The sequence below is a fragment of the Callithrix jacchus genome, chromosome 20, assembly GCF_049354715.1.
Source record: "Callithrix jacchus isolate 240 chromosome 20, calJac240_pri, whole genome shotgun sequence".
NCBI lineage: Eukaryota > Metazoa > Chordata > Mammalia > Primates > Cebidae > Callithrix > Callithrix jacchus.
The window spans coordinates 24,811,323-24,827,290 of NC_133521.1; the positions used below are offsets into that span (position 1 = coordinate 24,811,323).

The 15,968-nt window shown below is 44.1% G+C and overlaps 1 protein-coding gene across 3 annotated transcripts in view; it reads right to left on the bottom strand.

The window, feature by feature from the left end:
- KCTD19 (potassium channel tetramerization domain containing 19) overlaps positions 1-15,968 on the bottom strand; it is a 36,640-nt gene that overhangs the window by 13,476 nt on the left and 7,196 nt on the right. For all 3 annotated transcript variants that reach the window (XM_035282100.3, XM_035282101.3, XM_035282103.3), the window contains exon 3: positions 1,076-1,226. In XM_035282100.3, the coding sequence (XP_035137991.1) occupies positions 1,076-1,226 (151 nt within the window). The remainder of the gene's footprint in view (positions 1-1,075; positions 1,227-15,968) is intronic.

The following is a 15,968-nucleotide window of genomic DNA, read 5'->3' on the forward strand; positions in this document are numbered from 1 at the left end:
CAGTGTCACCACCTCCCAGAAGCCAGGGATCTTATTCCAGCAGGGTTTTCCCTGACCCAGTGGCCCTAGAGGATGCTAGAGAGACCACCCAGGAGACTGTCCTTGCCACTTGCTAGACACATCTTCCTTCTTTCTCTTTTCAGATGTAGCCCTAAGGCTCAGAAGTAGTGTGGTAAGGAGTGGGGCATGGAAGTCTATTTTTTTTCTTTCCTTTTCTTTCTTTCTTGTTTTTTAATTTTTTGAGATGGAGTCTCACTCTGTCACCCAGGCTAGAGTACAGTGGCACCATCTTGGCTCACTGCAACCTCTGTCTCTCAGGGTCAAGTGGTTTCTTCTGCCTCAGCCTCCCAAGTAGCTGGAACTGCAGGTACATGGCACCATGCCCAGCTAATTTTTCTATTTTTAGTAGAGACAGGGTTTCACCTTGTTGCCAGGCTGTTCTTGAACTCCTGACCTCAGATGATCCATCTGCCTCAGCCTCCCAAAGTGCTGGGATTATAGGCATGAGCCACCGTGCCTGGCTGGAAATCTTTTTTTTTTTTTTTAGAGAGTGAAGGGCAGTGGCACATGTGACATTTTGACTTATGTACCCAAAGTCATTAAATTCATTTACCCATTTGATTCTTTATAATTGATCAAACCAAACACAGTGATTTACAGACAAAATAGATGCTTTTGACACTCCTGGAAACTAAAACCCATCAGTAATCATAAATGCCCTGTACTCATGTGCTGTGAGGCACCCATCAGACAGTGACCATTTGGGGATATTGTGTGTGTTGTTTGGAGGAAACTTGAAAGAATGGTGGAGTTCCCTGACAAATAGGAGGAAGTGGAATGAAGCCTCGCCTTGCCCACGTGAAACCAGAATGCAGAGTGTGATGGAGGATGTTGGTTCCAGCAGGCAAGCAGTCATGGAGAGGGCCTGTGGCAGGGCAGAAGATCAAAGGAGATGACAGAGACTGCCTCAGAAATCAGGCACTCTCTGCTCTCTGGATGGAACCCACTTCTGTTAGGGTGAGGAAAGGGAAAGTTGGTGTGGGCTTCAGGGAGGGCCAGCATATCCCAATTATACCTGTGAAGGCTGGGCTTTTGATTGGAAATTCTGAGGGTTTGCTAATACACTTCCATGTTCGCCAGTAGTTCAGAGATGCTCTCTCTGCAACAGGTATGTCTGCAGGCCGCACGCGTAGATGGTGTTTCCCTTCCTTCAGGTTATCTAGAGTCTGTTAGATAAAGAAGAGTACTATCTTGAGAATCTAAACCAAGTAACTACCAATTCTAGTGTGAAGATCAGGAGAAACAGTATGTGACTGTGACTTACTTTGTTTTGTTGTTTTTGAGAGGGTCTTGCTTTGTCACCCAGGCTGGAGTACAGTGGCACGATCTCGGCTCACTGCAACCTCCACCTCCTGGGTTTGAGCAATTCTCCTGCCTCAGCCTCCCAAGTAGCTGGGATTACAGGTGTCTGCCACCATGCCCAGCTAATTTATTTTTATTTTTATTTTTAGTAGAGACGGGGTTTCACCATGTTGGCCAGGCTGGTCTTGAACTCCTGTCCTCAGGTGAACTGCCTGCTTCGGCCTCTGAAAGTGTTGGGATTACAGGTGTGAACCACCACATCCAGCGACTTAAGTGTTTTAAAATAAATTAGGCAATCACACAAAAATGTAAAAATGTAAGGCTATAGGATGACATGCTGATATTCAAAGTCCCAATGACTATTTCTCTTCTGATTTTTGAAATAGGTTTTATTATAATTTTATGTTGAATAATAGTAATTTGTCTTACACAATCTAAAGAGGAATTTCTATTTAATCATTAAAAACTTGTTATTTTCTGCTATCATTTTCCTTCAAGTGCTCAAAACCACTTTTGACCTGTTATGATTGTGATTTGCTATTGTTTGTGTTCATCCTAACCCTGGACAGTGATCTAAGTGGTGAGAGCAAGATAAACATGTCTTATATTTCCACAGGGCTCCACATTTTTTTTAACACACTTTCACACACGTTTGCTCATTTACCATGACATGACTCTGAGACAGATGTGGTTGGTGAGTGTCTTACTGATGAGGCAGCTGAAGTCAAAGGCTTTGCGGCTTGCCCAAGCAGTCTTCCAAGTCCAGAGCTTCTCAGCTTGAAGGATCAGGTGACCAGGGATGGGCTGAGGCTGGATTGGAGCACCCCAACTAGGCAAGCCTGAAGCCCTGGGTGGTCTTTGTGCCACCTTTACCCAGGGACCTTTCCCCCCTCAAAAGTCCTGCAGGGGGCAGATTATTGTAATATCAGCCTTTCCTCCCCCACCATCCCCCTTCTTTCCTCTGGAAGAAAAAACATAGCATTTTCCCAATAAATTTCCCGATATAGCAGGGCAAGTGGTATTTTAAAGGCGCCGTATGATCAGATCCTCATAACGGACAGGCGCCCAGATTCAGTCTGAAACTAACAAAAGAATCTGCCTCCAAATGCTGGCTACGTCGAAGAAGCCTTGTGAAGTTGCTCTCGAAAATCCTGAGCACTGAGAATAGCCCTCTGGTGGCCAAGCCATAAACTGTGCCCGCATAATCACTTAAGGTCGATGCAAAAGAAGGTGGACCAGAGTAGGAGAATCTTCCCCACTTTGGATGGCTGGAGGGCTTGCAGAAGGACTGGGCAATGGTGGGATCCTGGTGAGTGCTTTCCTGCAGCAGTGAGCAATGAGGGAGACAGTGTGTGCATGGAACGCTGGAAGACAGTCTGTCATTCATTTGGGAAATGCTCATTGTACATCACCAGGGCCACAGTCAGACTGTGCCTGCACTCAAGAAGCTCTCAGCTTGGGAGAGAAGAAAGATATGAAAGACCACAATTTATGTTTACTGAGATTAGAATCAGTGTCAGTTATGAAGTTTCTGGACCTCCAGGAACCCTGGGATTTCTTTCCATAACATTAGAAGGAAGCATTAGAGTCTTGCTCTGTTACCCAGGCTGGAGTACAGTGGTGCAATCTAGGCTTACTGCAACCTCCACCTCCTGGGTTCAAGCAATTATCCTGCCTCAGCCTCCTGAGTACCTGGGATTAGAGGTGCCCACCACCATGCCCAGCTAATTTTTGGATTTCTAATAGAGACGAGGTTTCACCATGTTGGCCAGGCTGGCCCGAACTTTTGGCCTCATATGATCCACCAGCCTCAGCCTCCCAGAGTGCTGGGATTATAGGCATAAGCCACTGTGCCTGGCCTGCCGTTCCATTTCTCTCCTTTCCTTTCACCTAGTCCTGGTCCCCTAGACCCCTCTCCACACAGTGATCTTGCAAACATATGTGGTGAGCCCAAATCACTCCCCTTTTTAAAGAACTTTAGTGCTTCCTGTTTCTATGAGATAGATCCAGACTCTCCTTTGCATTGAGCATAAGATCCTTCATAATCAATGGAGGCAGTAGGGTATACATGAAAAGCACAAGGACTTTGAACTCAGGCATATCTGTGGTAAATCCTGACTTTGTTGCTTAAGAGCTAACATTTGGCTGGGCATGGTGGCTCAAGCCTGTAATCCCAGCACTTTGGGAGGCTAAGGCAGGTAAATCATGAGGTCAAAAGTTTGAGACCAACCTGGCCAATATGACGAAAACTCATCTCTACTAAAACTACAAAAATTAGCCAGGTGTTGTGGTGCATGCCTGTATTCCCAGCTACTCTGAAGGCTGAGCAGGAGAATTGCTTGAACCCAGGAGGTGGAGGTTGCAGTGAGCCGAGATCCCGCCACCGCACTCCGACAGAGCAAAACTCCATCTCAAAAAAAAAAAAAAAAAGCTAACATTTATTATCCATGGACTTTTATTTTTATTTTTATGTTTTTATTTTTTTCTCCTCTTCAAGGTAAGTTATCAAGATGCTTTGCATACCCATGGACTTTTAAAGTGAATCTTTCTAATCTTCTCCTAACAACAAATTAGGCTCTGGTATCATCATTCCCTTTTAGCAAACGGGAAACTAGGTCCAGGAAGAGATAGGGGACTAAGTGTACCAAACATGTGGAGATGCTGGGAATGAAACCTAGGACTCTGGAGCCCAAGACCTCAGTGAGTGTTTTTATTTATATGTAATAGTTATACATATTTTTGAGGTGCATGTGATATTTTGATACTTGGTTACAATGTATAATAATTAATTTAGGGTAATGAAACTATCCACCATATCATTTTTAATTTACTTTTTTTTTGAGACAGAATCTCACTCTGTCACCTAGGCTAGAGTGCAGTGATGTGATCATGGCTCACTGCAGCATCAACCTACTAGGCTCAACTGATACTCCCACCTCAGCCTCACAAGTAGCTGGGACCACAGGTGCATATCACCACACCCTGCTAATTTTTTTGTTTGTTTGTTTGTTTTGAGACAAAGTCTCACTCTGTTGCCCGGGCTGGAGTATAGTGGCACCATCTTGGCTCACTGCAACCTCCACCTCCCAGGTTCAGGTGATCCTCCTACCTCAGCTCCTGAATAGCTGGGACCACAGGCGTACACCACCACACTTGGCTAATTTTTTTGTATTTTTTGTAGAGATGGGGTTTTGCTACATTGCCCTGACTAGTCTCAAACTCCTGGACTCAAGTGATCTGTCTGCCTCTGCCTCCCAAAGTACTGGGATTATAGGCATGAGCTACTGTGCCCGGCCCACAGCTGACTGATTTTTATATTTTTTGTAAAGAGGCTTTGCCATGTTGCCTAAGCTGGTCTTGAACTCCTGAGCTCAAGCAATCCTCCCACATTGGTTTCCTGGGATTACAGGCATGAACCACTGGGCCAGGCCCACCACCTCAAACATTTATCTTTTCTTTGTCACGGAAACATTCCAATTATTTTCTTCTAGCTAGTTTGAAATATACAATATATTATTGTGGGGGTTTTTTGTTTTCTTTTTTTTTGAGACGGAGTCTTGCTCTGTCGCCAGGCTGGAGTGCAGTGGCACAATCTCAGCTCACTGCAACCTCCACCTCCTGGGTTGAAGCGATTCTTCCGCCTCAGCCTCCTGAGTAGCTGGGACCACAGGCACATGCCACCATGCCCGGCTATTGTTTTGTATTTTTAGTAGAGACAGGATTTCACCATGTTGGCCAGGATGGTCTCGATCTCTTGATCTCGTGATCTGCCCACCTCGGCCTCCCAAAGTGCTGGGATTACAGGCGTGAGCCACCGCGCCTGGCTATTATTGTTAACTATAGTCTTCCTAGCATACTACCAAGTACAAGAACTTATTCCTTTTATCTGACTGTATTGTTGTACCCATTATCCGGAATCTCTTCATCCCTTTCCCTCTCCCTACTCTTCCCAGCCTCTGCTTCCTTCTACTTGTCATGTAACTTCTCCAAGCCTTAGGTTCCTCACAGGCAAAGTGGAGGCAGTAAAATCTGGAAGGTTTTGTAAGGACTAAATAAAATAATATGTTAGTTTTCTTCTTCTTGGAGGTCATATCCTAAATTACCTTTCTCTTTCTCTCTCTCTCTCTTTCTTTCTTTTCTCTCTCTTTCTTTTCTTTCTTTCTTTTGGGCCTTGCTGTGTCACCGAGGCTGGAGTGCAGTGGTGCAATCATCATGGCTCATTGCAGCCTCAACCTCTTGGGCTTAAACAATCCTCCTGCCTCAACCTCCCAAGTAACTGGACCAGAGGTGTGTGCTGCAACATCTGACTTTTTGATTTTTTTGTTATGTGGCCCAGGCTAGTCTCAAACTCCTTAGCTCAAATGATCCTTCCACCTCAGCTCCCAAAGTGTTGGGATTACAGGCATGAGCCACTGCGCCCAGCCTAAATTACCTTTCCAGCATCATCTCCCATCATTCTTTCTGTTTACATTCCATCATCAGTGACACTAAACTCCACAAAACTCCAAAAACACATCAGGTTCTTTGATACCTCCTCATCTTTGTGTAAACTATTCCATCTGCCCAGAATACTCCTCCCCATTCTCTTCCTGAAGAGCCCAGAGCCCCTCCAAGTCACAACGCATCATCCTTTCACTTTGTTCTCACAGATACTCAACACTTTCACTTCTCTCTGCAGGCCTCTGGCTCAGTTTCAGGCCAGTTCTTCCCTCTATACCAAGCCTCCTAGGGAGGGGCTGGTTTGTTGCATACCCATTTTGTATTCCAGAACCTAGCATGCATATTGAAAGAATGCATAAAAATGGAGGGCTAGCCTGGTGCAGTGGCTCACACCTGTAATCCCAGGACTTTGGGAGGCTGAGGTGGGAGGATCACCTGAGGTCAGGAGTTTGAGACCAGTCTGGCCAACATGGCAAAACCCCATCTCTACTTAATATACAAAAAAATTATCCAGGCTTGGTGGTGCATGCCTGTAGTCCCAGCTACCTGGGAACTGAGGCCATCATTTGAACCCAGGAGGCAGAGGTTGCAGTGAGCCTCTGAGATTGTGCCACTGCACTCCAGCCCAAGACAGAGCAAGACTCCATCTCAAAAAAAAAAAAAAAAAAAAGGAAATAGAGAAAAAGAAAAAGGAGGGATGATTCTCTGGAAAGAAAAACAAAGGAAACATGGGAGGTCTCCAAAGGAGTGAATAGAGAAGGAGACTGCACTCATAAAACTGAGAAAGATGGAAAGATGTTGAGTATCCAAAACCACAGGAAAAGCCAGCACAAGATTACAATGGTCAGAGCCCATGGAGTTCATAGGACAATGAAGACAGGGATTCCACCTTGGGATCTGGAGGCCAGAGGGAAGACCTAAGTGGGAGAGAGACAGGGATGAAGGAGGTGAGGGAGGGAGGATGGCAAGAAGAAAAGGGCTCAGCTTCGGTCTGATTGGTGATGGATTCTTTCTGTCCATCAGTAGGTGAAGTAGCAAGAAAAGAGTGAAACTACAGAGAGTCAGCTAGGGGAGCCCAGCACTCCAAGCCCATGCTCAGTGGGCTATATCACAGAAACTTGAACCTGCCACTTTTTTCAGGGACAGATTCAAACCCCAAGATTCTGTCTTAGTGGAGAAAATAGTACTGCCCTTGAACAACCCTAAATTGGCCACATGAGAGGAGGCCTGTGGTGGGAGAGGGAGAGAGAAATCCCTGCTCAGGACAACACCCCTATTTGGAGGTGTTTGATACCAGACGTGTCCTCTGGAATGGGTCAGTAGTGACAGTCTGGCTAGTTTGAGAGGAGATGTGCTAGTTGAAGAGAGAATTATCTATTTTGCAGAAATGAAATCTCCATTTCCTGCTAGTTCCAAGCATGTAAAGTATTAGCAACACCATTTTCCCCAAGAAAGGTATGCCTGAGAAATCTTAAAAAAGAGAAAAACTAAAACAAGTCTACAATGATTGCCATCCTTGCCAGACAGGTCATGCTGCATGCCAGGCCCAGGTATTGGCCTTGACCTAGACTCAGGAGCCTCAACAAGGCTGTTTCCTGAACTCTCTCAACCAATCCTTTCTCTGGCTTCTAGAAATACAAGTCCTCTTTCCGAATGGAAAGCCATTCAGGTGCTGTAAGAAACCACAGAAAGCATTCCCCAGCTTCTTACTTATTTATTTTTGGTCTGCCAGTTTCCCCTAATAGATATAACCTCCCCAAGACCTCAAGGACCTTGCCTGTTTTGTTCGCTGCTATATTTGCAGCACCAAGAACAAGGCCTGTGGGGTCTCAATACCTTTTTTGTTCAATGAATGGCTAAATGAAGACCACTCTAGAGAGCCTGGGCTTCCAGCTGCTCTCTGGCTTTGCTAACTGAAATTGCCGCAGAGTGTGTGGCTGGTCTTCTATGGGCTGACTCCAGGTCTGCTTTCACCTGCCTGAATATGACTTCTAGGAATTTTACACTTCACATGTTATGACCTGGAAAAAGTTATTGGAGAGAGGATTTCTTAAGGGAAATACAGACCTTAAATGAATTCAGATGTCTAATTTCTAGCACAAGAATAACTGATGCTGCTTTTGGCCTAGAAAGTCGTAAAAAAGATGTGTCAATCAGAAGCAACATTAAACTAATGGTTTGGGGGTGTATGTGTATGTATGTGTGTGCTTGCCAAAAGATGGCTAACAAATGCACCCTGCTGGCAGAGCTTTGGGACTTATCAAAGCAGCAGCAGTTCTCAGAGATGCCTTATGCTTTGATGTAGGCTGTTGGAAAGAATGTAATGGTAAAGAATCTTAGGGGAACTTGCAAATCCCTGACTGCCTTGTAAAGACAAGGAGGGCCAGCACTGCTTTAAGGCTCAAGGAAAATAAGGCTGGTAGAACAAAAGGATGTGCAGAACAGCTGGTGTCAGCCCCCAAAGCTGAACAAGACCCAGCTCTCGGCATTTCAAACCTGCCCCTTCACTGCTGGCCCCAGTCCTCTCACTCTGCAGATGTCATCTTAGGCATAGCATTGAATGTTCTCTCAGCAGGTATGTTAAACACATGCAAATGCTGGGTACTGTGAGAGGTGCTAGGTGTTTGTTTCACGAAAACATGAACAGAGTACAGTCCAGTGAGGGAGAAAGACATATGAATGCATGATCACAACAGAATTAGCACTGCTAGAACAGGGGAATTAAGTCTGTTATGAGAGCAGAGAGACAAAAACTCAGGAAATGTCAGGATAGGCTTCCAGTGGGCCACATTTAGGCCAAATCCTTTTTTTTTTTTTTTTCAGAGATGGAGTCTTGGTCTGTTCTCCAAGGTAGAGTGCAGTATGCAATCTCGGCTCACTGCAACCTCCACCTCCCAGGTTCAAGCGATTTGCCCGCCTCAGCCTCCCGAGTAGCTGGGACTAGAGGCACGTGCTACCATACCTGGCTAATGTTTGTATTTTTAGTAGGTGGAGTTTCACCATGTTTGCCAGGTTGGTCTCAAACTCCTGACCTCAGGTGATCCACCTGCCTCAGCCTCCCAAAGTGCTGGGATTATAGATACGAGCCACCACACCTGGCCTAGGCCAAATCTTAAAAGGGGAGAAATCTAGGAAGAGGAAATAGCAAGTGAAAAGGTATAAAGAGAAAGCATGTAGAGTGCTTGGGACATGGCTGAACTTCAAAGCGTGTGTGTGTATGTGTGTATGTGTGTGTGTGTGTGACCTTGCCTGCATGTAGGTGTGTGTCTTTGCTGGGATATGAGCCAGCACAAGCAGATGGGCCAGCTTGTGAGGAGCCCTGATGCTGTGTCAAGGGGTCTACATTTGAGTCATTCACTTACCCACACCATAGACAAGCTACACAGTTGGAATGAATATCTGCTGTTTATGTCATCCCCTTCCTTTCCAAGATCACAGTCATAATCTCACATCATGAGTAATGGGAAATGTGAGACTGCCACTGGTCTATTTTCTCAAAAGTGTCATTTGTGTGATCAACATAAAAACTCTCTGGCTCCCTTGAGCACAAGGAATGAAGGTGTGTTTGGGTTGCTTGCTGGTAGGAGAATGCTCACAAGTGGAACAATTTAAAGTTCCAAACTGAGAAGTCCCTGGAAGGTGTGAAAAAGAAAACACAAGTAGCATGCCCTGTCAACATACTGTCCTCAGTGTGTACTTAAGGGAGAAAGTAAAAGAGAATCAATAATTTGCCATGAACCTTAAACCCTGGTGAATGACCCTGAAGGGAAATGCCACACCCTGCAGCTGTGACTCCGTCTCAGGCTGATGGTTGTGAAGGGCTCAGATCAGTTTACATTTAGGTAAAGTGGCCTTCCCAAATTACGCAGGAAGTTCTAGGAGGCCCTGTGATATTAATATATGGATCTATAATGACTACTTTGTATTTCCCCTATAAACAATATAACATTATTCCAAAACATCCAGGTTTATAGATTTACGTATCAGCTTTGATGACTCCCAAATTTTTATCTCTAGGCCTGTTTCCATGAATTCCAGACCTGTACATCCAGTGCCTCCCAACCACCTTCACTTGAATGGTTTTATGGCCATTTCATTGTCTCTCAAATTCAGCATGTTCAGATCCTAACTCTTGATTTTTCCCCCTAAACCTGTGTACACATCCCTCAAAATCCACCGTTCATCTGGTTGCTCAGGAGAGAAACAAAAGAGTTGTCCATTCTCTCTCACCTTACATTCGATTCATCAGTAAACACTGTCAGTTCTACCAGCAAGACATATTCAGAGTTTGAACGCTCTAACACCACTATTTCCACCATAGACCAAACCACCATTATTTTTCATCTGGATACTGCAGGAGCCTCTTAACTGGTCTGTCTGCTTCCTCCCTTGCTCTGCTATAGTCCAGTCCAGGGGTCGGCAAGTTTTTTCTGTAAAAGGCCTGTCAGTAAATATTTTAGGCTTTGCTAGCCACATGGTCTCTGTCAGCCCAACTACTCAGCTCTGTGTTGTAGCTTGAGAGCAGCCATAGACAACACATAAACAAATGAGCATAGCTGTGTTCCAATAAAACTTTATTAATGGCACTGAAATTTGATTTTTTTTTTTTAGATGGAGTCTCACTCAGCCACTCAGACTGGAGTGCAGTAGTGTGATCTCGGCTCACTGCAATCATGATCTCCCGGGTTCAAGTGATTCTCCCGTCTCAGCTTCCTGAGTAGCTGGAATTACAGGCAACCGCCATTATGCCCAGCTAATTTTTGTATTTTAGTAGAGGCAGGGTTTCAGCATGTTGGCTAGGTTGGTCTTGAAATCCTGACCTCAGATTATCCGCCTGCTTTGGCCTCCCAAAGTGTTAGGATTACAGGTGTGAGCCACGGTGCTTGGCCTGAAATTTGAATTTCATATGATTTTTACATAGCACAAAATAATTTTGATGTTTCTTCAACCATCTAAAAATGTAAAAACCATTCTTAGCTCACGAGCTTTACAAAAAAGATAGTGGCTAAATGTCATCCATGGGCTGTAATTTGCAGATTCTTGATCTAAGGTTAAGCCAGCAGCCAATGATCTTTCATTCTTTTTCTTTTTTTTCTTTTTTTTAGAGAAGGTCTTGCTCCATCATCCAGGCTAGGATGCAGTGGTGAAATCTCGGCTCACTACAGCCTTGAACTCCCGGGCTCATATGATCCTCCTGCTTGAGCCTTCTGAGTAGCTGAGACTACAGGCACATGCTACCATGCCTGGCTAATTTTTAAATTTTTTGTAGCGATGATGTCTCGTTATGTTGCCCAGGCTGGTCTCAAACTCCTGGTCTCAGGTGATCTTCCCACCTCAGTGTTGAGATTACAGGTGTAAGCCACTGTGCCCCAGCTACTTTCTTCCTCCCTCCCTCCCTCTCAATCTTTCTTTCTTTCACATACTATAAAACTTACCCATTTAAAGCATGCAGTTCAGTGGCTTTTAGTCTATTAACAGAATCAAGCAACCATACCACAATCTATTTCAATACCCCTAAAAGAAATCCTGTACTCATTATCCTGTACTCATTAACAGTCACTGCTCATTCTCCATTCTCACCTATCCTTCCTACCCTGAGTCTCAGCCCTAGGAAGATACTTATCTACCTTCTGTCTCTATCAATTTGCCTATTCTGCACATTTTAGATAAGTAGAATCATACAGTATGTGGTGCTATTTTATTTTATTTTATTTATTTATTGTAGAGATGGGGTTTTGTCATGTTGCCCAGAATGGTCTTGAACTTCTAAGCTCAAGTGATCCACCCACCTCGGCTTCCCGAAGTGCTGAGGTTACAGGTGTGAGCCACTGCACCCAGCTGTGTCTATCTTACATACATAGAATCATACAGTAGGATTGTTTCTTTCACTTAGCTGATATGATGGCTTTTTTCACTTAGCATAATATATATATCAGAATATCTATCTATCTAGAGAGAGAGAGAGAGAGAGAGAGAGGCGGGGGGGGGTAGAGAGAGAGAGGAAGAGAAAGTCTTGCTTTGTCACCCAGACTGGAGTGATGCAAACATACTTCATTGCAGCCTCGACCTCCCTGGCTCAAGTGATCCTCCTGCCTCAGCCTCCCAAGTAGTTGGGACTATAGGCATGAGCCATCATGCCTAGCTAAATTTCTTTTTTAATTTTTTGTAGCCCAGGCTGGTCTCAAACTTCTGGCTTCAAGCAATCCTCCTGCCTCAGCCTCCAAGAGCTACCTATAACATTAAGCATAAATCCTGTGTCTTCACCATGTCTTTCAAGGTTCTGCAATATCTGGCTTCTTCTTACCTTATCATCTACCTTTGACATCTCCCTACCTCTCACTGCACTTTGCAATGGCCTCCAAGTGGGCCAAAGAGCCACTATATTTTTAACTATTTTTTTTTTTTGAAACAGTCTCACTCTCTTGCCTAAACTGGAGTGCAGTGATGCAATCTCAGATCCCTGCAACCTCCACATCCCTGGTTCAAGCGATTCTCGTGCCATGGCCTCCAGAGTAGCTGGGATTACAGGCGTAAGCCACCATGTCCAGCTAATTTTTGTGTTTTTTAGCAGAGATGGGGTTTCTCTACGTTGGCCAGGTTGGTCTCCAACCCTGCCCTCAAGTGATCCACCCACCTCGAACTCCCAAAGTGCTGGGATTACAGGCAAGAGCCACCGTGTCTGGCCTAACTATTCCTAATGCCTGGAAGTTCTTTCCCCAGATACCTGCATGCCTTGCCCCTTTATCATTCAGATTTCTGCTCAAATGTTGCCTTGTCAGTGAGGCCTGCTGCCTGATCACTGATTTTTTTTTTTTGACAAGGTCTAGCTCTGTCACCCCAGCTGAAGAGCAGTGATGAAAATATGGCTCACTGTGGCATCAAACTCCTGGGCTCAATCGATCCTCCCACATCAGTTTCCTGAGTAGGTGGGACCACAGGCACGCACCACCACTTCTGGCTAATTTTTTAAAAAAATTTTTGTAGAGATGGGGTTTTGCCATGTTGCCCAGGCTGGTCTTGTCCTGGGCTCAAGAGATCCTTCTGCCTTGGCCTCCCAAAGTGTTGGAATTGCAGGTGTGAGACACCATGCCCCGCCTCTGATCACTCAATACAAGAGTCACTTCCCTGGCTTCAGTTACTTGCTATCCCTTTACCCTTCTTGCCACATACTACCCATCTGAACATTAAAAGACAAGCAGATTTGGTATAAATGTTCTATTCTTTCAACTAAATTCCAGTGCTATAAGGACAGTAAAACAATGATATACTGGGGAAAATGTAGCAATATACATTTGTTTAAAAGACAGATTGAATAAACAAAAACTATAAAAAAATCATATAAATACAATCTGAAATTCCAAGAAGTCCTGGAATACAGAAATGCCCTCCTCCTTCATTATTACACGGGAAGCACTGGTTTAATTGTCTTCACAGCATTACGTCTACCTGACATTGTATAGCTATAGGGTTCACTCCTGTATCTCCAGAGCTTGGTGTAAGTTTGGTGCTCAATACACAATAAGACACTAATAAGCATCAAGTGAATCCTTGGAGGCCACAACTACAGGCTAGGGGTGGGGGTTAGGTGGGCAGGTGGAATTGATGGGTTTGGGGAATAGGGAGGTGTGGAGAGAAGTGCAGCAACATGAGCCTGGGTGCCTGTCCTCCAGAAGCTTCCCATCTTGTGCTGCTGGTTGGTCATTCTACATGGCTTTCCATCAAAGCCTACCATGTCACAGATAATTCTGAGTAGCAGCTGCATTTGTTGAGTGCATGGGAACCTTAGTTAGCAGGAGGCAAAGTCCGATTTTTATTGTTAGGGGCTAAATCTGAAGGACTCTTTAGTGAGGAGTACTAACAGTTTAGAACAGTTTAGATATATGCTGCCTAATATGATAGCCACTAGCCACATGCGATTATTGACTACTTGAAATATGACAGTCTGAGGCCAGGCACAGTGGCTCACATATGTAATCCCAGCACTTTGGAAGGCCGAGGTGGGCAGATTGCTTGAGGCTAGGAGTTTGAGACCAGCCTCAACATGGCAAAACCCCATCTCCACTAAAAATACGAAAATTAGCTGGGCTTGGTGGTGCATTCCTATAATCCCAGCTACGTGGGAGGCTGAGGCATGAGAATTGCTTGAACCAGGAAACAGAGGTTGCAGTGAGCCGAGATAACACCACTGTACTCTAGCCTGGGTGATAGAGTGAGACTCTGTCTCAAAAAAAAAAAAAGAAATGTGACAGTCTGAATTTGAAATGTGCCATACATATAAAACACATAACGGGTTTCAATTTTGAACACATCACAAAGAATGTAAATTTTCTCAACTTCTAAATATTGATTATGTGTTGAAATAACATTGTGAATATACTGAATACTTTGAATATGTAGTTAACATTTTGAATATAATAATATATTATTAAATTGATGTCACCTGTTTCTTTTTGCTGTTTTAGATGCAGCTTTAGAAAATTTAAAATTACATATGTTTCTCTGAACAGTTTACAGCTATGTTCAGGCAAAAAAAAAAAAAAGAAAAAAAATACATATATGGCTCATATACATGGCTCATATTTTACTTTTATTGGATCATCCTATATTTTCCCTTTCCAAAGCCCACAGGAATAATGTCTGGAACCCAGAATGATCTTTGTAAATACTGGGTGAATACATTAAGTTGGGCTGCCTGAGTAGGGTCTAAAGACTAAGAATTGGCAAACTCCAATTTCTCCAAGCAAAGCATTTGGTCATTTAGTCAAAAATCGGAGTATCTGATAGGGCTTAGCAGTGGAAAAGTGGTGGAAATGTGTGAAGCTGTTGATCAGCTTGAGGCGGCTGTTTGTTCCCAGCTGTATTTACACTCTGCTTCAAAAATTAAACACCATTTCAGTTGGGCCAACTCAAATATTTATTTCTTTGAAAACATCATCTCCAGAGTGTACGCATTTGTTTCACAGTCTTTTTTAGGGAGGCAGATTCACATGATTGTTCAAATACTTCTGCTTACACAACACAGAACTTTGGAACTGGACCAACTCATTGGCTTTCTGAGGTGCAGCCTCCCATTTAGAAGCTGCTTCCAGCTGGGTGTGGTGGCTCACGCCTGTAATCCCGCACTTTGGGAGGCTGAGGTGGGCAGATCATGAGGTCAGAAGTTTAAGACCAGCCTGGCCAACATGGTGAAACACTGTCTCTACTAAAAATACAAAATTAGCCGAGTGTGGTGGTACAAGCCTGTAATCCCAGCTACTTGGAAGGCTGAGGCAGGAGAATCACTTGAACCTAGGAGGCAGAGGTTGCAGTGAGCTGGGATCGTGCCACTGTACTCTAGCCTGGGACAGGGCTAGACTCCTTCTCAAAAAAAAAAAAAAAAAGCTGCTTCCTCAATATATTGGGAAGTGAAGACAGCAAAGGGGTTAAAGGGCCTAATACACTGCATGATAGGCTTGTATTCTTTAAAATGGTTCTTTAAAAAATTGCCTTGATCTCTGATTTTCTGCAACATGCAAGTTATTCCTTCCCTTCTACCACAAAATGATGCCTTGGCATAGAGTCATCAGCAATCCTGTCATGCCAGGCCATTTAAGTGGTTTTGAAGCCACTTGTAAACAATTCTAATACTCCATTCCTGGGGCAGTAGAAAAAAGAATTAAATTCAAGAGGGTAGCCTTGAAAAAGAAAAAGAAAAAAATACAACAATTTGCCTGAGAAAATATTAAGAGTTTTTAGGCCAGGCACGGTGACTCATGCCTGTAATCCCAGCACTTTGGGAGGCTGAGGCAGGTGGATCACCTGAGGTCAGGAGTTCGAGGCCAGCTTGGCCAACACAGTGAGACCCCGTCTCTATTAAAAATGCAAAAATTAGCCGGGTGTGATGGCAGATGCCTGTAATCCCAGCTACTCAGGTGGCTAAGGTGGAAGAATCGCTTGAACCTGGGAGGCAGAGGTTGCAGTGAGTGGAGATCACACCACTGCACTCCAGCCTGAGAAACAAGAGTAAAACTCCATCTCAAAAAAAAAAAAAAGAATTTTTGATTTCTAAACATAGAATGACTTTTAAGAGAAAACACTGAATTATTTAGTAAGAAGCATCCATAAAATCATGTACTATGAAATGTTCTCATGGACCAGATAAAATGGTTTATCTCAATTTTCTTCTA